Source organism: Aegilops tauschii, chromosome 5, assembly GCF_002575655.3.
Source record: "Aegilops tauschii subsp. strangulata cultivar AL8/78 chromosome 5, Aet v6.0, whole genome shotgun sequence".
NCBI lineage: Eukaryota > Viridiplantae > Streptophyta > Magnoliopsida > Poales > Poaceae > Aegilops > Aegilops tauschii.
Genome location: NC_053039.3, coordinates 445,546,913 through 445,569,739, shown reverse-complemented (window position 1 = coordinate 445,569,739; position 22,827 = coordinate 445,546,913). Strand labels below are relative to the sequence as shown.

At 46.0% G+C, this 22,827-nt stretch overlaps 1 protein-coding gene across 2 annotated transcripts; it reads right to left on the bottom strand.

Moving 5' to 3' along the window:
- Nucleotides 1-3,468: 3,468 nt before the first annotated feature.
- Nucleotides 3,469-22,826, bottom strand: LOC109761036 (uncharacterized). 2 transcript variants are annotated; one of them, XM_020319834.4, is made up of 20 exons: nt 21,842-22,826; nt 21,660-21,714; nt 13,726-19,581; nt 13,505-13,618; nt 12,826-13,392; nt 11,754-12,713; nt 11,528-11,641; nt 10,855-11,415; nt 10,512-10,742; nt 10,207-10,386; nt 9,724-10,134; nt 9,457-9,603; nt 8,694-9,314; nt 8,125-8,553; nt 7,752-7,952; nt 6,770-7,474; nt 6,409-6,609; nt 5,445-6,152; nt 5,076-5,279; nt 3,469-4,808 (listed from the first exon to the last, which is right to left on the bottom strand). In XM_020319834.4, the coding sequence occupies exons 1-20, from the start codon at nt 21,998-22,000 to the stop codon at nt 3,877-3,879; spliced, it is 13,356 nt and encodes a 4,451-aa protein (XP_020175423.3). In that variant the 5' UTR covers nt 22,001-22,826; the 3' UTR covers nt 3,469-3,876. The 2 variants fall into 2 exon arrangements, with proteins under 2 accessions (XP_020175423.3, XP_020175418.3); XM_020319829.4 differs by having other exon boundaries at nt 9,724-10,386.
- Nucleotide 22,827: the final 1 nt, after the last annotated feature.

Sequence of the window (22,827 nt, the reverse complement as noted above, 5' to 3'; positions counted from 1 at the left end):
GTGCAACGTTAAAAATAGCATATTCATTTGAATCAACACACATAACATACGGGAGTTGTCATACATGTCATCGGACTACCAAAATTGGTATGTTCTACTAGCTATGAAATATGGCTATGGAGAAAATTCACCCACGGTTGCTCTTGTCCTTGCCATCTTCGTCACGAAAATTGTCGTCGAAGATGCAATATGGATCGAGCCGGATCTGCTCACTCCCAGAGTTGTCGGATGCGTCACCAACCTCCTCCTCTTCCTCTTTGGGGGTGTTAGAAAGGAGAGAGAGAGAGAGAGGGATTGTTGGGGAATATGATGGATGTATTATTGAGCCTCGAGGGGCGAGGCAAGAAGCCTCTCCTGGAGATAAGGTAGGAGACAGATTACAAATCCTAGACTACCAAATACAAGTAACCCAAATATATCTCTAACATCCCCCCGCAGTCGTAGCGGTAGCGTCGCGGACGGTCAGACTGGAGAGAATAGCAGCCGACGGGCTGACATCCCCCCGCAGTCGTAGCGGTAGCGTCGCAGACAGCAAGAGCGTCGCGGACGGTCAGACTGGAGAGAATAGCAGCCGACGGGCTGACATCCCCCCGCAGTCGTAGCGGGAGCATCGTGGACGGTGTCGTGTCGCGGACGCGTTGACTATAGAGGAAGCCGACGAGTTGTTCAAGCGGATGATAGCCATTTGTGCCGATGTCAAGGTAACCGAGAGCGTAGGGTAGTGTAGCCGTGGTCGAGGTACCCGTGCAAAGAATGCCGTGGTCCATGTCGAGTCGGGGTAGCCGGTGTCAAGGAAAACGCCGTGGAGCCGCGGGCGCAAGGAGGCGCCGAGTTAGCATGGGCGTGGTGATGTCAAAGTAGGGGTGCCCCGGGAGGTAGACGGTGTTGATGAAGCGTCGCGCCGGGTTTGCCAAGCCTGGGGACACGTCGTGGACGAAGGCACGCATCGGTGTTGCCAGCACCGGGCATGCGTAGACGGATGAAGACGAAGTTGACGAAGCGCCGCTCCAGGCTTGCCAGGCCCAGGGACACGTGTGGACGAAGGCATGCACCGGTGTTGCTAGTACCGGGCATGCGTAGACGAGGGACCTGCACGAGTTGTACGCCACGTCGAAGAAGTCGGAGAGGCCAGCAAAGAAGGACTCGACGACGATTGCAGCGCTAATCGGCGTGGGGGCCGGTGTCACCAACGGTCGTCGGAGTAGATGAAGTGGTCGGGGTAGATGACGGTGACGCTGGCGACGGGCTGGTGCTGGGACGAAGACGAAGGGGGTGGACGGGCGGCGGCTAGGAAGGTAGCGGGAGCGGCGGTCGAAGAAGAGCGGCGACGGCAACGGCTAGGTTAGTAGCGCGGCGGCGGTGCTCGAAGTAGGCGAGGGACCCTACAGCGTGACGAAGACCGGCGCGGACGGTGGCGTTCACGCGCCAAAGGAGGGGGCGCGGCACATACCACGAGAGGTCGACGTGCTGGGACGGCATTGGGCCGCGGGCCGCGGCACTATGGCCCGAAGGGGTGACGCAGCTGCGGCAGGCAGGTCGGGGCGACGACGGAAGACCTCGGGGCGGTCGCGGGGACCGCGGGCCGCGGCGTTACAACCCGAAGGGGCAGTGCAGCGGCACAGCGCAAGTCGGTGCAACCGCGAGGACGGCCTCGGGCGGCGGCGGGGACCGCGTATCGTGGCACTACGGCCGAAGGGGCGATGCAGCGGCGACACACTGAGTCGATGCAGCCACGAGGAGAACCACGGGGCGGCGGTGCTGCGGCCCGACAGGGCGTCGCAGCGGCAGCCCGATGCTCGATCGGTGGAGAGGCGCGCTGCACCCGGGACGGTCTTCACGGGAACAGCGGAGGCGCGCGCAACCGACGGGTCAGGTCGGTCGTGCGGCATAGATGGGGCGGATCACGGCGGCGAGCGGGTGATCAAGCCGATCGCGTGCGAGGTCAGGGATGACGCTCGGCAGAGGCGGGGTGGCGGCGGAGTCCGAGATGAAGCCGCCGATGACCGACGGCATGGGACGGCGTGCGGACGAGCACGTCAGCGCCGGGACCCGGGCTGCCAAAACAGCGTTGGCGCCAGGGCAGCAAGGCCCGAGCGACCAACGTAACTGCGGCGCCCGAGCTGAGGCAGCCGACGAGCCTGACGTGGCCGGCCCGACGCAGCCGGGGACGAAGCCGACGAGGCAGACCGCAGGGCCGTCGTGCAAACGCGGCGGAGGCGAGTGGTGTCGATCGATGGGTGGGGCGACGCGCGAACGGCGGCTATGATGGGCCGCCGCATGGCGCGAGGCCGACGGGTCAGGGCGATGCAGGAGTCCCGGTCGGAGCAGCGCGGAGACGGCCGGCGCAGGGCGACGGGCGGGCCGACACACGGACGGCGGCTGGCCCTGACGGGCCGCCTTGGCGCGCATGGCCGCCGGGTCAAAAGAGAGGCCGTCTGGTTGCGTTGGGCTCGAAGTAGAGGCGCGCGGGGGTCGACGGCGGCGGCGGGCGACGCAAACCGATCAAGCATAGATAAAAATCAAAAAAATGCCGATCAAGATGACCGGCGAGAGAGAGAGAAAAAAACCCGAAGCAAGGGCTCGGGAAAAAGACTCTCTAGGGCAGCCGGTCAACACGACCGGCAGACGAACCCTAGGTACGAGCGGCGCGGCCCCAGCGGTGGTCATGGAGGCCGACACCCCCGGGGTCGGCACGGAGCGGAAGCGTCGGGCGACGGCTAGGATTTGAATCGATTATGCTGATACCATGTTAGAAGGAAGAGAGAGGGATTGTTGGCGGAATATGATAGATGTATTATTGAGTCTCGAGGACGAGTATATATTGAGTACAAGACTTGAAGGGCAAGAAGCCTCTCCTGAAAATAAGGTAGGAGACAGATTACAAATTCTAGACTACCAAATACAAGTAATCCAAATATATCTTAACAGGGGGCAGGCCGGCGAGGGCATGGGCTGGCCGTGTTTGCTCCAGTGCGTGGGCACACGCCGTTCAGGCCTGCTGCTTCACCAAGATAATCTGTTGGCCTAGTTTTGCTAATACCATGAGAGAGAATGAGGTCCAAAAAAATATCATGAGAGAATTCGTGGTGCCACTGCATTAGTATCGTCTGCTTGCATCATCTTCTTTAGTTGTTTGTTCCCTGAATGTTCATATCAACTTCGGAGCTGTTACACTCTAGCGCCTCCACCTAATTTTTCCTGCAGTGTCTGTAACAACAACGCTCGAATACTGTCTAAATATACAAATCAGGATGCTGAAAAAATTACTATCTAGCAAAAAAAAAACTGCAGCCTGTCAGAAATTTCTTCAATGAAAAAGTCGAACGCATCAAGCAAACCAAGTTCATATGCTCAATCAAGACACACTACACACGCATCAAATTCATGATACAGCAGGAACAGTAAAATCGGCCTTCACATCCACCCTCGTATGTGAATTTGGTAAGAGAACCCAACAACAATTAATCATACGAGGAGAATTGGGTTTGACCAAGGATCATTGCTTACATTAACATCCATATACTTAAAAACCAGCAACTGCAGAGAACCATCTTGAGCATGCCACTGGGATTGATTGCAGAGAACAAAGCTGCCCGTCGCAGTCCCATAATTACAAAAATCAGACAGAATACAGTCACTTTCACGAGCAAACAAGCTGCCAGTTTTCAACAGAAAGAGCAGGAAAAAAGTTACTGCTACATGACAATGGCCCCATTCGAGGATGACAAGAGGACGGGCCTTATTATCTGAACAAAACAAAGCCATGAAAAAACAAGACAGAGAGGTGAGTGAGTTCCCAAACAGACTTCTCCTTGATATTTATTCAGGGGCGCACTCCAGCATCATGTGTTGGTTGAGGAGCCATGCCGCCGTGATTCATGACGATGGATTATTATCGTCCGTGTCGGCGGACTTGGTGTCGTCAGTTGCCCCGTCCAATTTGCTGGAGTCTGTGCCTCTGTTCCGGGTAGAAGAGGAAGTTTGGTCTTCCAGTTTGTCTGAGGTTTCTGACTGAGATTGACTAGTGATACCCTTATTGCTTGGTGGGAGATCGCTTTCTTCAGGCTGCCCGGTTTCAGAGGCTGGCGACATGATTTCGCCACCTCGAGTTTTGCCTTCCGGCTGTGCTTGTTGCCTGGGTTCTTCAGGAGTTCTCGAGCTGCTCTCAGGTTTATTGTCTGCCTGGATGATATTTGGAGCATCTTTAGTTGGTTCATAGCTATTGTTTGTGTCATTGCTCTGCCGCTGAGCCCTCCGGACATTTTCTCCCTGTTGTTGTTCCAAAGCAGCTCTTTGAGATGCTCCATTTGTGTTTTCGGGATAGTCAGTTGAAGTGTCTTGTGCCTCAGTTTCTTCCATTTGCTTTCGGTTGTCCTGTCTTGGTTGAAAAAAATCTTGGTCAGCCTGTTGTTGGTTTCTGAATCCCTCAGCTGCCTGAATGTTTTCCTTCATAGGTGACCGTTGGTTGAGAGGTGATGGTTGTATATCTCCAGATGCTAAGATGTTTGGGCTTGCGGTTTCACTGGCTTCTATGCTGTCATCTCTAGATGATCTAGTGCTGGATTGCTGCTGCTGCTTCGGTTTTTCTTCAGGTGATGTCCTTTCGAGGTTCTTTTGAGGAAATGGTGATACTGAATCATCAGAGGGTGCTCCTTTAACTGCACTATTTTCAGATTGACCAACTGCTTGGCTGGGTGACAGACTAACATTTGATTTTGTGTTGGCCTGGTCACCTTTGATCATAGTGGGCTTCCCATCGCTTGACAAATCAAAGGAACCTTCAACTGGAGGCTGAACTGTATCCGTACCTGATTTAGAGGCAAGAAATTTCATGACCGTTAGTTGTGCAAGTACAGACTTTTGTCCTAACATTACGCGCGAACTATGAAGGTAGAGTTGCATTCTATATGCTTTATTTCCAAACTGGCATAGGTTCATTGATCAGGGATTAACTCGTTTGGAGTCTGAACTACTAAGTTCCCACATTGTCCCTTGGTGTTGTTCAGACTAATTTCTCAAGTTTGTGAGCTAAAACAAATCTGTATGCTGAATAAATCTACAATAATTGTTCTTACCTGTCAAAGGAAGAATTGGTTTCTCTGACTTAGAGAGATAAGCATCAGGGCTAGATTCTTGTATTTTCTCTGAAGGAGGCATAGCATCTGAACTTGCGGTCTCTCTCAAGCCTGCTGGTGATAAATTGGTTTGACCGGTGTTAGCAATATCTCTCCTTGATTCAACAGGAGGAGGCAACTGAGGAGACCGAGTTGAATCTTTTTCTGCAAAGTACAGTAATGAGTAGTGTTGGTTAATTAAAGGTGTGCAGAAGTTGTCAGATCTAAGATGGTCCAGTAAAAGGTGCATACATTGTCCATACAAAATAGACTGATTATCTAGTGTAGTAAATTTATGTTTAGCAGTGGCTGCTGCACATGTTGTGGTACCTTGCGGAGTATCTGGAGTTGGTGCTGGGCTAGTCAGAGGTGTCACAAGTTCTTGATCAGTGGAGGGTGGTCTTGGTGACTTGATCTTTTCCGAGAAAACAACAGGTGCGTTCTGAGTTTCTGCAGGAGGCTGTGCCTGTGAATTACGTAAAGAACTTGTGGCTGGCCCATCACCACTTGTACGATTAGCATCACCACTGGTTGGTGCTGAATCAGGATTAATTTCTTCATGCTGGTCAGATCCAGTGTCTTGTGCCTCAGTTTCTTCAGTCTGCCTTTTGTTGTCCTGTGTTGATTGAAAGACAGGGTCAGCCTGTTGTTGTTTTCTGGATCTTTCAGCTGCCTGATTGTTTTGCTTGAGTGGAGAAGGTTGTATATCTCTGGATGTTGTCAAGATATTTTGGCTTGCGATTCCACTGGATTCTATGCTATCATCTTTAGTTAATCTAGTGCTGGACTGGTCAGTTTGCTGCTGCTGGTTCGATTTTTCTTCAGGTGATCTTTTTTCAAGGTGTTTTTCAGGAAATGATGATACTAACTCATCTGAGAGTGGTCTTTCAACTGCACTTTCAGACTCACCAACTGGCTGGCTGGCTGAGAGACTGACACTTGATATTGTATTCACCTGGTCACCTTTGATCATAGTAGGTTTTCCATCGCTCGGCAAATCAAAGGCAGCTACTTCTGAAGGCTGAACTGGATCTGTACCTGTAATACAAGGACAAAACCGTTGGTTGTGGAAGTACAAAATTGTGTGCTATCATTATCTCTATCAAGGCAAAATAGTGTTGTGTATGGTTTATGCTACAGGTTCAATGAGGAGGGGTCACTCGTTAGGAGTATAGTGAGTTTCCACATTTTCCTTGGTGTAGTTCAGCATGATCTTGCAAAAGTTTTCAGCTGTAACTTTATGGGCTAAAACAAAAATCTCTTACTGAATAAGTCTAGGGCATTACAGTTTTACCTTTCATGGGAAGTTCTTTCTCCGACTTGGTGAGATAATCATCAGGCCTAGATTCTTGTATTTGCTCTGAAGAAAGTGTAGCATCTGAACTCGCAGGGCCTCGCAGGCCTGCTTCTGATATATTGGTTTTATCAGCATTAGCAACATTTTTCCTTGATACAACAGAGGGAGTAAACTGTGAAGCATGATTTGAATATTGATCTGCAGTACATTGATTATCAGTGTTAACAGTGAAACAGTAATTTATTTATGTTGCGCAAAAATTGCCTGATCCTTAATTGCCAGTAAAAGACGCAGACAGAAAATACCAATTATCTAGTGGAGTAAATTTATGTGTTTAGCAGTGACTGCTTAGCGTTACCTTGCGGAGAATCTGGAGCTGGTGTTGGGTTAGTCATAGGTTTCATGACTTCTTGATCAGTGGAGAGTGGTCTTGGTGACTCCTTTTCCGAGTAAACAGCAGGTAAATTCTCAGTTCCTGCAGAAGGCTGTGCCTGTGAATCACGTAAAGAACTTGTGGTTGGCCCATCACCGCTTGTACGATGAGCATCACCACTGGTTGGTGCTGAATCGGCCCTAATCACTTCAGGCTTGTCAAATCCAGTGTCTCGTGCCTTAGTTTCTTGAATTTGTGTTCTGTTATCCTGTATGGATTGAAAGACAGCTTGGTCAGACTGTTGTTGGTTTCTGGATCCTTCAACTGCCTGCATTCTTTCCTTGAGAGGTGAAGGTTGTATATCTCTAGACGTTGTTGAGGTGTTAGGGTTTCTAGTTCCACTGGCTTCGATGTTGTTATCTTCAGATGATCTAGTGGTGGACTGGTCTGTTTGCTGCTGCTGGTTCCATTTTTCTTCAGGTGATGTTTTCTCGAGGTTCTTCTGAGGGAATGATGATACTAACTCTGCAGAGATTGGTCCTTTAACTGCACTATTTTTGGATTGACCAACTTCTTCGCTGGCTGAGGGACTGACATCTGATATTGTGCTGGCCTGATCACCTTTGATCATAGGGGGCTTTTCACCGCTCGATAAATCAAAGGAAGCTTCATGTGGAGGCCGAACTGGATCTGTACATATGATTTGAGAACAATGTTTCATCACCTTTAGTTGTGTAAGTACACACGTTTGTCCTAACATTAAAAATGAAGGAACAGATGCATTTTACATGGTTTATGCGGAATTGTTACAGGTTCAATGAGCAGGGATCACTCATTAATAGTCTAGCAAGTTTCTACATTGTCCTTAGTGTTGTTCAGCATGATCTCGTAAGAGATTTTAGATTCAACATCATGGGCTAAAACAAAATTCTGTATACTGAATAAGTCTAGGGCATTACTGTTTTACCTTTCATAGGAAGTGGTTTCTCTGACTTGGTGAGATAAGCATCGGGGCTAGATTCTTGTATTTCCTTTGAAGGAAGTTTAGCATCTGAACTCGGGGGCTCTCGCAGGCCTGCTTGTGATACATTGGTTTGATCAGCATTAGCAACATCTTTCCTTGATACAACAGAGGGAGAAAACTGTGAAGAACGATTTGAATCTTGATCTGCAGTACATCAATGATCAGTGTTAACAGTGTAAAGATGATTAATTTCTATAGCACAAAAAATGCCTGATGTAAAATTGACGAGTAAAAGGTGCGCCAAAAGAACAGATTATTTAGTGGAGTAAATTTAATAATTTGTGTTTAGCAATAGTTGCTTCATGCAGTGCGATACCTTGCGGAGCATCTGGAGCTGGTGCTAGACTAGCCATAGGTTCTTGATCAGTGGAGGGTGGTCTTGGTGACTTGGTATTTTCCAAGAAACCATCAGGTACATTCTGAGTTCCTGCAGGAGGCCGAGCCTGTGAATCACGTACAGAGCTTGTGGCTGGTTCATCGCCACTAGTACGATGAACATCACCACCAATTGGTGCTGAATCAGGCCTAATGTCTGAGTTTTGTGCTTGGCTAGATGGAAGTGACTTCTTTTCATCACCAGCACCACGCAGATCAGGAATTCTTTGTTTGTCTGGAGTAGGAGTTATTCCTCGTTGACCACTTATAGGCCGTGCCTCGTTAGTTTGACCGGATGCAACAACAATACCATCTTCTTTTGTTGGCTCAACAAAGAAAGGCCTTTGTGCAGAACGAGCTATATCTTGAGCTGAAATGCATGGAACAGCCTTACTGTCAGAGCATGTATTTAATCAACTTTTAAAGGAATCATGTTAGACACAATCAAATATAGCTTTGCTAGAATTACTATTGTTTGTCCACACTCATCAGAGTAAAGAGCTTGATTACCTGACAAAGGGGAGTTTTGCCCATCATGAGTTATTTCATCAGATACTAGACCAAATTGAGTGTCTGGTGCTGATGCTGGCACCACTTTAGGTGACATGACATCTTGATCAGCAGAGGGTAGTTTGAAGGACTTAGGGGCATCTTGGTTAGATTTAGAGTAGACTGGAGCCTCAGAAGGTGGTGGTTGCTTAGTTGCTGCAGGTAGCTGCGCCTGTGCCTCTTGATCACGTCGAAGTCTTGTAGTTGGCTGTTCATTACTGCTAGGACCAACATCAACACTCGATGGTAGAATTTGTGCTTGACTAGAAGGTGGAACTGTTTTTTTGTCAACATCAACACTCAATGGTAGCACATCATGTTTTGCATCTGGACGTTGTGCTTGACTAGAAGAGGGAGCTGTCTTTCTGTCGACGAAGGTGCCATGCACATCAGGAGGTGGTCCTTCACGTGGCTCAGAAGCATGTTGATATTGTTCTTCCATCGAAACATTATCAAGTACTGGTTCTGAAATGTCCGGTACATGCTTAATGTCTTGCTGAGCGTTGACTGGTCGAGACACTTTGCTTTCTTCAGCTTCAGCAACAGTAAATTCTTTATTTGTTTCAACAAAAGAAAGTGGTTCTGCAAAATAGAAAGAAGAACTGAGTACTGCCGAGAAATGGCATAATTGTGGTGAGACTGCTAGTTTTGAGGAAAGCTCTTGTTCAATAGTAGGTGTGCTGGAAGGTACACTATTTCTCCAGACTAAAGAAAGGATAATTACCTGATGGAGCTATGCTTTGATCAGCGGGGGTTACTACTTCACTAGTTGCTTGTGACCCCTTGGATTGATTAGGTGCAGCAACAGTGGACTGTTCTTTTTGTGGCTCACTGTAGGAAGACTTCTGTGTAGAGTTAGCTGAATCTTGATCTGAAATTCCGAAAGGGATTTTTTTTTATCAGAGCTGTGGGTTTTTTATGAAGCTTTATTATGTTAAATCAGCTACAAATTTGCTAAAAGGTGCACTGTTTTGCACAGTAAGACCATTACCTTTCAAGGGTAATTTCTGTCCTGGGCGAGCTACTTCCCCTGATGCACCACCAAGATGAGTGTCAGGAGTTGATGCTGAGCCTGTAGCTTGTTGATCAATAGAGGATGGTTTTAGTGACTTGGCTTTGCCTAAGGTGTCAGAAGTTACATCTTGGGTGGATTCGGAGTCATATGGAACCACGAGAGACGGTGGTGATTGGGTTTCTGCATGTTGTTTTGCTACTTGATTGGGTAAAGATCTTGTGGAAGGCTCATCGCCACGGTTTTGGGTGGGATCAGGTTTTGAGTCTGAACTTCGTGCTTGGCTAGATGGAGGTCTCATAGTCTTTTCACCTATGACACTACGTGAATAAGGGACTAGGCCTTCAGATACCTCAAGATCAGGTTCGGTGCGGTAAACTTGTCCTTTGCCTGGAATTGATTCAACAATATGGTGATCATCAGGAGCAACTTCCTGAAATTTCCCTGAAGTATGGTGGGTACCTGAGGATGGATATTCTGATGTTCCTGGTGCAGGCACTTGTTGACCAATAGTAGGTTGTAAGTCCTTTGTCTGGTCAGGTGTGGCAGAGGAAAGTGGTTTTGCAGAACTTGGATAATTAAGCTCTTTATCCATAGGCTCAGCAGAGGATCTTGATTGCGTAGAACGAGCTGAATCCCGATCTGAAACGCAAGTGGCAGCATTAGTAGTAGCAAGAAAATTATACAAGGGTAACTTTGTATTTTAGAGTAAGTTTTTCTGCATGTAATCATCTATAGGCCTGCATAGTCACACTGAGATAACTAACCTGAGGGTCCGGATTTCTGTTCTGGAAGGGCTACTTCATCAGATCTACCACTCTGAATATCAGCACGTTTGTCTCCCGTGGGATCGTAATCCAAGGTTGGAGTGCCTCGCATACCTTCTGTGTCTTTACCGACAATTGTTGGCAATGTCGGTTCAGCTGCAGCAACGATAGTCTCTTCTTTCTTGGTCTCAGCTGGGGAAGGTTGTTTTGCAGACTGAACTGAATCTTGATCTAAAATGCAAGAAGCGATGTCAGTAAGTAGCAGGATATTTAGTTTTGAGAAAGGTAGCTTGAGGATGCTACAAGGTGTGCTGTTTTCCAACTTGAAAGAGAATATGGTTACCTGATGGGGCAGATTTCTTTACAGCAGGAAATACTTCGCTACCACTGATGGGACGAACATAACTATCAGCTGGTGTTGAATCAGGCCTATATTCTAAAACTGGTGCTTGCCTAGATGGATATTTAGTTATGTCCTTGGCATCTGCAGCACCATAAGCATCAGGAGATGATCCTTCATGTGGTTCAGTAGAGGATCCAGCATAGGAACCTTGTTTTTCACTTGAGACAGATGGCACTGTTAACTCATCAGTGCGATAATTGTCAGGCATAGTTTCCTGGACTTTTGCTGAAGCAATTTGGGTATTTGAGGCTGGGGAGTCCTTTGTGCCTGGTGCAGGTGCCCTGTCTTTTTTACTAGGGAATGCTTGTGGTGCATGGGAAACTTGTTCATGACTTGGAAAAGGTGGTATTGATGAATCATCAGTGGGAACATTATCAAGGGTGGGTTCCTGGATTTTCCTAGTAGCATGATGGGAATCTGAGGATGGAACTTGTTTTGTGATTGGCGCAGATGGTCTCGCTTCTTGACGAAAAATTGTCTGTGGTTTCTCAGGTTTTTTATCTGAAACTCATGAAGCAAACAATTAGCTTTGACGATCTTTCATGTTTCTAATCCCCCTTGGTCTGTTAGAAGGTTTATATATTTTAGCCAATGCTTGAGAGTAACTAGTCACCTGATGGAGCAAATTTCTGCTCAGGAAGTTGGGCCTTCGAAGTTGGCGCTGGTCCAGCTGTAGGTGTCATGCCTTCAGTTGAAGTTGGTCGTGCAGCACGAGCTAATTTTTTATCTGAAATTCATGAAGCAAACAATTAGCTTTGACGATATTTTCATGTTCCTAATCCTCCCTCGTTGACCTAGAAGGTTCACATTTTAGTCAATACTTAAGAGAAACTGGTCACCTGACGGAGCAAATTTCTCTTCAGCAAGCTGGGCCTTCGAAGTTGGCGCTGGTGCCTTGCCTTCAGTTGAAGTTGATTTTGCAACATTGGTTTTGTCCAAGGCATCACTAGGTACATCTTGGGTTGATACCGAGTCACGTGGAGCATCAAAAGGTGATTGTGCTTGAGTTGATTCAGGTGGTTGTGCCCCTTGATCATGCAGAGTTGGTGCTTGCATTTGTACTGGTTCTCCATCTCTCTCAGCTCTGTCAGCTGCTGAGAATGATGATGGAGCACTCAGAACATCGGGTGTTCGTGCTCCTGGTCGTGCAGGTGGTGCCATTCTTTGCTCTTTTTCTACCATCTCACTGGCACCCCGAGCACTGGGTATTGATTGTTCACTCATTGGTGTTGGCTTTTGATCAATGGTAGACCCACCCAGCACATCATCACCAGAATTGGGAGTTATACCTTGTAGCGGCACAGATGTGCGCTGCCATTGACCAATGGTGGAAGGTTTGCTGGACATATCTCCATCGGGAGCTGCTTCCTGTGATAGTTCAGTGGCACGTTGGACTTGGGAAGTTGGTTCTTGGCCCAATAGAGGTGGTGCTCCTTTTTGCTCATCAACAGTGTCTCCGTTAAAAGGCTCTTCAGTAGGATGATCATCACGAACTCTTGCTCTGGGTGGAGCTGGAGGAGTACTTGATTTATCTTTAGGATCTTGTTGACGCTTTGGTGTAGAATCATCTGCTCTGCCACCAGTTGGGAGGGTTTGAGGTTGCTCATGGCTGTCTTGGGCAACAAAATGGTCCTCCTGATAAGCAGAAGGTGTTCTCTCCGCCTTGATAGGGCGCCGAGAACCTTGCGTGTCTTTACCGATGGTTGTGGGCAGTGTCGGTCCAGCTGCAGAAACGATAGTCTCTTCTTTCCTAGTCTCAGCTGAGGAAGATTGTTGTGCAGACTGAATTGAATCTTGACCTAAAAAGCAAGAAGAGATGTCAGTACGTAGCAGGATATTTAGTTTTGAGAAAGGTAGCTTTAGGATCCTAGAAGGTGCACTGTTTTTCAACTTGAAAGAGAATCTGGTTACCTGATGGGGCAGATTTCTTCACAGCAGGAAATACATCGCTACCACTGGTGGGACGAACATAACTATCAGATGGATATTTAGTTATGTCCTTGTCATCTGCAGCGCCATGAGCATCAGGAGATGGTCCTTCCTGTGGTTCAGTAAAGGGTCCAGCATAGGAACCTTGTTTTCCACTCGAGACAAATGGCACTGTTAACTCATCAGTGCGATAATTGTCAGGAATGGCTTCCTGAACATTTTCTGAAGCAATTTGGGTATCTGGGGCTAGAGAGTCCTTTGTGCCTGGTGCAGGTGCCATGTCTTTTTTATTAGGGAATGTTTGTGGTGCATGGGGAACTTGCTCACGACTTGGAAAAGGTGGTATTGGTGAAACATCAGGGGGAAAATTAGCAAGGGTGACATGCTTGATTTTCCTGGTATCATGGTGGGCATCTGAGGATGGAACTTGTTTTGTGATTGGCGCAGATGGTCTTGCTTCTTGACGAAAAATTGTCTGTGGTTTCTCGGGTGCAGAAAAACCAGTACCTTCTTTACTTGATTCAGGCGCAGCACGAGCTACTTTTTTATCTGAAATTCATGAAACGAACAATTAGCTTTGACAATATTTTCATGTTCCTAATCCTCCCTTGGTCAGTTAGAAGGTTCATATTTTAATCGATACTTAAGAATAACTAGTCACCTGATGGGGCAAATTTCTGTTCAGCAAGTTGGGCCTTGAAAGTTGGCTGTGGTCCAGCTGTAGGTGGCATGCCTTCAGTTGAAGTTGGTTGTGCAGCACGAGCTAATTTTTGATCTGAAATTCATGAAGCAAACAATTAGCTTTGACGATCTTTTCATGTTTCTAATCCTCGCTTGGTCAGTTAGAAGGTTCATATTTTAGTCAATATACTTAAGAGTCACCTGATGGAGCAAATTTATGTTCAGCAAGTTGGGCCTTCAAAGTTGGCGCTGGTCCAGCTGTAGGTGTCATGCCTTCAGTTGAACTTGGTTTGGCAGATTTGGTTTTGCCCAAGGTGTCACGAGGTACATCTTGGGTTGATACAGAGTCATGTGGAGCATCAAAAGGGGGTTGTGCTTGAGTTGATTCAGGTGGTTGTGCCCCTTTATCACGTGGAAATCTTCTGACATGTGCATCGTCACTGGTAGGTTGAGCATTTACGGGGGTAGCTGTTGAACCGGGCCAAGGGCCTGAACCTTGTGCTTCACTAGCAGGCAATGCTGTCTTGTTGTCAACAGTAGCATCATGAGTTGACAGACTGTCATCCCGAACATCTTCACTGGTCATGGCTACATCATGCTTAGCTTTCAAGGCATTCCATCTTTGGGCATCAGATTTGTTCGCAACCTCTTGATCACTAGTGTCACGAGCATCAGGAGTTGCTCTTCTGGTAGGCACTGAAGTAGGACGAGCATGCTGAGTAGGTGCTTGCATTTGTACCGGCTCTCCATCTCTTTCAGCCGTGTCAGCTCTTGAGAATGATGACGGAGCACGCTGAACATCGGGCGTTTGTGCTCCTGTTCGTGCAGGTGGTACCATTCTTTGCTCTTTTTTGACCATCTCATTGGCACGCCGAGCACTGGGTATTGATTTTTCACTCATTGGTGTTGGCTTTTGATCAATGGTAGACCCACCCAGCACATCATCACCTTGTAATGGCACAGATGTGCGCCGCCATTGATCAATGGTGGACAATTCACCATCAGGAGCTGCTTTCTGTGACAGTTCTGTGGCACGTTGGACTTGGGAAGTTGGTTCTTGGCCCAATAGAGGTGGTGATCCTTTTCGGTCATCAACAATGTCTCCTTTAAATGGCTCTTCAGTAGGATGATCATCACGAACTCTTGCCCTTGGTGGAGCTGGAGGAGTACTTGATTTCTCTTCAGAAATAGATGGAACCACAGGATCTTGTTGATGCTTTAGTGTAGAGCCATCTGCTCTCCCACCAGTTGGGAGGGTTTGAGGTTGCTTATGGCTATCTTGGCCAACGAGATGGTCCTCCTCATAAATAGAACGTGGTCTCTCCACCTTGATAGGGCTCCGAGAATCTGCAGGTTGTGCTTTGGATGGTGTGGGTGAGGTGGATGTAGAATGGGGAGTCCTCCTTTCTCCATATGTGTCATGAGCATCTCTGGACACCATTTTCTTTGGTGCAGAAACAGTGTCTCTACCTTCTCTGTCTTTATCCTGGACATCTTCTTCCTCTTCTGCTTGCTGTGACAGAGGACGTGCAGTTTCTCTACCTTCTCTGTATTTATCCTGGGCATCTTCTTCCTCTTCTGCTAGCTTTGACAGAGGACGTGCAGTTCGTGGGGTGTCAGTGTGTCTTGCTCTGACAGATGGTGCAGAATCAGCAACCTTTTTTTCTTCAGTGATGTCTTCATCTCCAATCTGCCTTGGCCCAAAATCAGTGTCTGCAGCTTGCCTAGTGCTATCTTCAACATAAGGATGAGTCTTGTCAAATGCTGAAGTTTTGCTACGAGAATCTTCAACCTCTTTTCTTGATCTCAAAGGCTGCTCCCTAGATGACATGGAATCAGCAGGTTTTGAATCTTGAAATCTCACATTAGCATCATGAGAAGTTGTCCGCCTAGGTGCTGGAGCAGTGCCCCTAGGTTGCTTGATGGTGTCTTCATCACTTGGAGACCTTCTTTTAGATGGTGGAGTCACACTGGGACCACCTTCAGTTGCTATTTTCTCTCTTGGAGTGGGTGCAGCTTGCCAAGTATCTGAAGATTGTTCTCTATACGACACAGGATCACTGGGCTTTGTTTCTTTGTAGGTGCCTTGAGCATCTTGACCCACAATTTGCCTTGGCTTAAAACCATTATCCCTAGATTGTTTGGTGGTGTCTTCAACATCGGAGTGTCTCTTTTTGACTGGTGCAGTTGAACGAGGATCTTCAGTTGCTTCTTTCTTCCGCGATGGAGCATCAGCTCTCTGAGAATACAAAGGTTGCCCTCGTGATGGAGCATCAGCAGCTTCTTTCTTCCATGATGGAGCATCAGCTCCCTGAGAATCCAAAGGTTGCCCTCGTGATGGTGCAGAATCAGAATTTTTTGTTTCTTCAAAGGTAACTTTTGATTTCTTGGCGACATCTTTGGCATCAGGGTATCTCTTTTGCAATGGTGTGGAATCAGCAACCTTTGAGACTCTAAAGACATCCCTAGCACCTTGAGCTGCTATATGTGTTGGTATAGAAGCAGGGGCTCTAGGTTGTTTGCTGGTTTCTTCAACTCTTGGATATCTTGTTGGGGATGTTTGAGCTGTCCTTTCTGGTCCTTGCACCAGTTGTCCATCCATGCCTACTGGTTCTTGTGCAAGAGGCCGAGTGTTTGCTTGTTCTGTATCTTGTGATGAGATATGTTGCACATCTTTGCTAGGTTTTTCTTGTTGAGTAGGAGGCATAAAATCATCAGTTTCTCCCTTTAGGTTACTCAAACCAGTTGTAGCAGCATGCCACTGCTCAGACTGCAGTTTCTGATGAGCATGCTTAGCTTGTTTGGCCGAATCTTCATCATCAGAATATCTTTTCTTGGATGGTGAAGCAGTAGTTAGAGGATGTTCAGTTGGCCGTTGCTTTTGTGGAGGAGCATCAGCTTGCCGATGATCTGATGTTTGTGCTTCAAATGATGCAGAATCAGTCATCTTTGTTTCTTCAAAGGCATCTTGAGACATCATCCGCTTTGGAGCAGCAGCGCCTCTATCTCGCTTCCCATTATATGGATCATCTGTATCTCCTGTTTGCAATGGTGTACTTGCACCATAACCATCTTCATCCAAAAATTGGTTAGGTGGACGAACATCAGCCAGATGAGAATCCAATGGATGTGCTTTGGATGATGATTCCACAGTTTCTTCTTCTTCGGTGCTGCCTTGGGCATCATGAGGCACTATTGGCCTTGATGCAGGACTCTTCCTACCCTGCTGGAAAACCTCTTGAGCAGCTAGGTATGGTGCAGTTGCACGTCGAGAGCCTTCAGATGCTGCTTGCTTGGGTGGAGGAACAGCATCATGTGGAGCATTGACAGGATGTGGTCTAGATGATGAAGAGTGGTAAGTTCCTATTCCTTCAGAGGTATCATATGGATCTTGAGCCCTTGTTCGCCTTGGTGCAGATGCAGTTTCTCTGGCTTCCTGGTTGGTATCATGATCATCACCATATAATGGAATAGCTTGAGTGTCATCTCGTACATGCTTTGGGAGAGGAGCATTTTTTCTGCGGTCAACAGGGAACCTTCTTGCTTCCACAGCATCCTTTCGTGCAGGGCCTTCAGACGTTGCTCGCTTGGGCGGAGGAACAGCGTCATGTGGAGCATTGACAGGTTGTGATCTAGATGATGTTCCTTCAGAGGTATCATATGGATCTTGAGCTCTTGCTCGCCTTGGTGCAGATGCAGTTTCTCTGGCTTCCTGGCTGGTATCATCATCATATAATGGAATAGCTTGAGTGCCATCTTGTACATGCTTCGGGAGGGGAGCATCTTTTCTGCGGTCAGCAGGAAACCTTCTTGCTTCTACAACATCCTTTCGTGCATAAGGGCCTTCAGATGTTGCTCGCTTGGGCGGAGGAACAGCGTCATGTGGAGCATTGACAGGTTGTGATCTAGATGATGTTCTTTCAGAGGTATAATATGGATCTTGAGCCCTTGCTCGCCTTGGTGCAGATACAGGTTCTCTGGCTTCCTGGCTGGTATCATCATCATCATCATCATATAATGGAATAGCTTGAGTGTCATCTTGTACACGCTTCGGGAGGGGAGCATCTTTTCTGCGGTCAACACGGAACCTTCTTGCTTCCACAACATCCTTTCGTGCATAAGGGCCTTCAGATGTTGCTTGCTTGGGCGGAGGAACAGCATCATGTGGAGCACTGACAGGTTGTGATCTAGATGATGTTCCTTCAGAGGTATCATATGGATCTTGAGCTCTTGTTCGCCTTGGTGCAGACACAGTTTCTCTGGCTTCCTGGTTGGTATCATCATCATCATATAATGGAGTAGCTTGAGTGTCATCTCGTACACGCTTCGGGAGAGGAACATCTTTTCTGCGGTCAACACGGAACCTTCTTGCTTCCACAACATCCTTTCGTGCATAAGGGCCTTCAGATGTTGCTCGCTTGGGCGGAGGAACAGCATCATGTGGAGCACTGATAGGTTGTGATCTAGATGATGTTCCTTCAGGGGTATCATATGGATCTTGAGCTCTTGTTCGCCTTGGTGCAGATGCAGTTTCTCTGGCTTCCTGGTTGGTATCATCATCATCATATAATGGAATAGCTTGAGTGTCATCTCCTGCACCCTTAGGGAGAGAAGCATCTTTTCTGCGGTCAGCAGGGAACCCAGCTGCAGCAGCATGCCACTGCTCAGACTGCAGTTTCTGATGAGCTTCAGTTGAATGGGGCTTCTCAGGAGAAGTATATGTAACTCTCTGGTCAGTAGCTCTACTAGAAATATTTCCAACAGGTCTTTGTGAAGTACGCTCAGTGTATCGAACTGATTTCTTATCCTCAGTATCAGCATTAGGGGCTGTGTTCTCAGTCCAGAAACCTGACGCCCTGAGTCGGTCAGAATCTTCTTTAGCTGATCTTGGACTGGTTTCGGCATGATCAATGGCATTGCTTGGCCCATCAGTTTCAGATATCTCGTCCAGCATTTCTGAAGGTTTTGATGAGGTGGGTCCAGTATAAGGTTCTGCTTCATCAGTATGTCTGCTTGCCTCATAGAAATCAAACACATGAAGGTTATTAGGTGCTTTTTTGGATGAACTTGGCTTGGATTTAGTAGGGAGGTCTATTTCGGTGGCTTCAGAAGTTAGTGAGGCGTCTCCAATTCTGGGCTTATCAACACCAATTCTTGAGGGCTTCTCAGTAGTGGTAGGAGAGGTAGCTGGGGTAAAAAAATTGATTCTTCTTTCGACAGGAATAGGAGACTTTTTAGCAATTCTGGGAGTACTTTGGACGGAGGCTGGTGGAGTTTCTTCATGTGTAGTAGAAATGGTAGTATGTTTGCTTCGGACATCTGAAGGTTTATGAGTAGTAGGGATACTTGGGCTTGAGGAGACTGGTGTTTCATCACGGGAAGTTTCAGTAGGATGAGGCTCCTCTGCTTGAGGAGCCTTGGGAGCGATGATACTAGCAGGGGGGCGAACCAATATCGTGTGAGGTTTTGTGCTGGGTTGCTCCCGGGAGTCTAGACGGAACGGGGATCTGCTGGTTGGAGGATGCTGTCTCCGCCACTGACGCCGCTGCTGCTTCTCAAGTTCTTCCTGTTTGCGCTGCTGCTGCTTGTCAAGTTCCTCTTGTTTGTTCTGCCGCTCCACCTCATGCATAACCTTCAGCACCTTCTGCCAAGAACCCCGGCTAGAAATAGCATGCCACCACCTCTGCACATTCTTTCTTGAATCATATAGGTACAGAAACTTTTCAGAATTTGTGATGTGGTAGGAGTTTGGCAGGTGTACTAGGTCAGCAAGAGTGAACTTGTTGCCAGCAAGGAATTCACTGTCACCAAGCCTTTGCTCATAAACTTCCAGAACATCTTCTAGCTTTCTCATCTGCAAGTCTATATCATCATCTTCTTCAGCAACGGGAAAGGCCAAGTGGCAGAACAAGGATCTGCTCGGAGGGTTGAAATTATGCTCTTCATGGTGGAGCCATTCCTCGATGGAAGCCCTCTCAAGGGAATCCTTCCCAAGGAGAAATGGGTATCCATGATCTTCATAAGTCTCTGCTATATGGCGGCAGATATCTCTTGATTCTGGAATTGAAGACAAACATAAATTTCGAATAAGCATAAACTAATGATCATTTTCATGAAGACTTCTTTTCACTAGCACAGAAAAAGTGCCAGAAGAGTGGAATACAAGAAAATCTAGGATAAAGTGTGAACACCGAGAGCAGTTGAAATTTAAATATATATGTATTTCAGTATTAATGATAAAATTTCCTTATTACTGGCAAAATAGACATCAGTTCTACTTTATGTGCCACCTACTATGAGAAATAAGTATGAGGAGCAGTTCATCTTGGATCATGTTGCATCCCCTCTCTTAATGGAAAGTATGTGCTCTCCGGAACTGCCAGGCTCCTTGGGTCACAACATGATCTTCTGGAGTGTCAAAGTATACTGGTTTTATATTCAGCCCACTAAAGTCCTATACCTATTAGCACGCCAAATATTAACGCCTAGTGCTAATAAGAAAGATAGTATGACAATTATTACATCAACTGTCGAAAGAAACTATATTATAGCACATCTTACATAATTATATCTCTGTTGGAACATTTATTTGCTCTTCTATTTTTGTTATATACTTATGCTGGTACATAATTTAAAATATGTTGCTTGAGTGCCTTAAAACCGTATCTAGGACAAGAGGATTGTTGTTGTGATAAAAAAAACACAGCATGAGAAAAATTATGTGTTCATTTGGATAAAACCCGCTCACTGTCCTTGGCATGGCAACATGTACTAAAGCCAAAATTCTTCAGGCACAATTCAGCATACATATTTTCACAGTTGGCAAGTTTAAAGAAAGCAATTTCCCATCTTGACTGAAATGCTAACAGTTTACAGTTTAATCGGTCAAAAGGACATCATAGCTTAATCAAAAATGGACGGCATAGCTTAATCAAACATCATTGTCTATACAGCTTAAATAATCATATGATCAAAGTCCATCTACACATGAAGAAACATCATTGTCTTTACACATTCCTTAAACTTACCTAACACAAAGAAAAAAAAACTGAAATTCCACCAATAATCATTACTGTCCACTGTAAAAAGCCATTTTAGAACAGCTTCCATGATTGCAGTTTCATAATGAGCTCCTGACAAGCACTGAAATATACAGACTGGAACATGTACATGATTTATGATGTGCCTTTAGTTTGTTATAGTTTGGTTTGGAAGGAAGCTCTTACCCAGCCCCACATAACATGGCTTTCATCTCAAGTTCTTGATGAGATTTTTCAGTGTGGGCTCAGCCAATATATGGGAGAGCTTACATAGTGTTCTAATGCTCGACTTTGTTATTTATTACCACACAAAACATATAGCAGTGACAATATTCATCCTACATATTTTATTTATGAATTACAGGATTGTTTTCCCATACAATCAACACATAACCATGGCAAACCTAGGATTTATCTTCCATGGTCCATGGAAGAGTTTGTCATTGGATAATATTAGTCATACAAAATGTAAAAACAACAACATGATGGGTCATCTAGCTTCTAAGAACAAATTACACGAAAATAAATACTAGTGTTTAGCTGATGGAACAAATTACATCAAAAGAAAATAACAGTGTTTAGCTGATTTGCCGTCCCCAAGTAACATGAATTTCTCTGATCTATTATTTTTATGGAAGCTATATTTCTGGAGTCTGCTTTTATGGCAAGTTAATCATGATCGTAGTTCTTTCAGCGTGATGTAAGTCAGTAAAATTCACAATGCTGTTTTGGAACAAACTATTTGGGAGTCTTTAGGGACAAGCAGGAAGTACTAACTACATTGATTAACTACCATGCAAAATGAAGGAGATAGGGTATGGTGAGTGACTGAGAATGGAGCCTGCATATGCCAAAAGTCTCAAGAATATAATTTGACAACAAACACTAGTGTGCTTTAGCAGATAATACAAAGTTTTGCCAGACTATCTAGATTTTTCACTTGTTTCTGATACAGATTCCTAGTTAAGGCCCAATAAATGTCCTTGTAGCAGGCTAACTAGCAAGATCATTTAACTGTAGGAAAGAAGGATAAGCATCCAGACATGTAGGACTAAAGTGAAATGGTAATTGAACTTCACAAATCTGAAACCTTACCTTCTAGGAATTTATTAGGTCCATCATAGAATGGAACTGGAACATGGCTCGATGCCTGTAGAGTGCACATGAACAAAATGTAATGATGGTATTGAACTGTTTTGCTAGAAACTGATATTAGACTGCCTATGGTCTTGAACAGTTAACTCCGTGCAGAGTTGAGAATTAGAGACACCACGTACCTGAAGTCTGAGTAGGCTCTTGTAAGAGGAGAATGTCTCTCTCTCAAAGTCGATTTCCTTCTCATACAGGCATGCAAGCACCCTTGACACATCCGGTAAGATTATAGATTTCTCATGATACACCTTCACGATTGGTGCTCCAATCCCAAGCCCTGCCATGGTGGCCAGAGCCTAGGTTACCAGTGCTGAAATGAGGTGAAGTATATGTATTAACTCATCCACTGGCCAATATGATAGGTTCCATGACTCTCTGATCAAGCAAAGACAAGATGCTTAAAGTGGGAAAGCAAACGAGGGAATCAATTCAGTAGGACAACAGATCAAAATGAGTGAATATTGACGAGGGGCAAGAAGGAAACAAAGGGAAAAAGAAAAGGCAAAAGGCAGGCCATGGATCTAGCCCCCTAATCATGTTTTACAACAAATTCACCATACAGAAGCTTTTAGCACTTCACATTTTACGAATTGCTGTGACATCCTAAAACTAGAAAAGTAGTTCCTTGGGAAATCCAACAAGAAGCAGATCTTGTATGTCCTTTTGATCGACACGGAATTTGTGCAGACAATGCAGTCAGGGACTGCAAACAACACATCATGCGACCATTAGGTTTTTTTTTTACATGGCCACCAGAAGTTATTGTTTGTAAAAAGAAGCAAACGATCAGTTTTAAGATAATAGTACAACCATAACCAAATGGTTATATTGATCTAAACCAACGGCGTAAAACAGGTGCGTTTCATTCGTGGAGTACTACGTAAAAACAGTGGCTCCGCAGGCAAAGAGTAAAAGCTAAGCTCTGTCGCCTGCCGCAACACCACTTTATTCATTTCTTGGCCCTTTCATCCAAGGGGAGCAGGAAAGTAAGCTGGTGATGCAAGTTTAGCATCATAAGGGCCACGGAGCATCACAAGAATCTTGGCACGAATGAGCAGCCAACTCCCACTCATCTTTGTTCAGAGGAGAGTTGGGCATGCATGTGCCTTCG

Bases quoted from the DNA above. Each gene is read 5' to 3' on its own strand.
- LOC109761036 (XM_020319829.4), bottom strand. From the start codon at position 22,000: ATGGCAGGGCTTGGGATTGGAGCACCAATCGTGAAGGTGTATCATGAG. The intron at 10,743-10,854 runs GTAACCATATTC...CTTGCATTTTAG, and splicing joins AAAGAAATCTGCCCCATCAG to ATCAAGATTCAGTTCAGTCT. The intron at 10,387-10,511 runs GTTAGTTATCTC...CTTGCGTTTCAG, and splicing joins ACAGAAATCCGGACCCTCAG to ATCGGGATTCAGCTCGTTCT.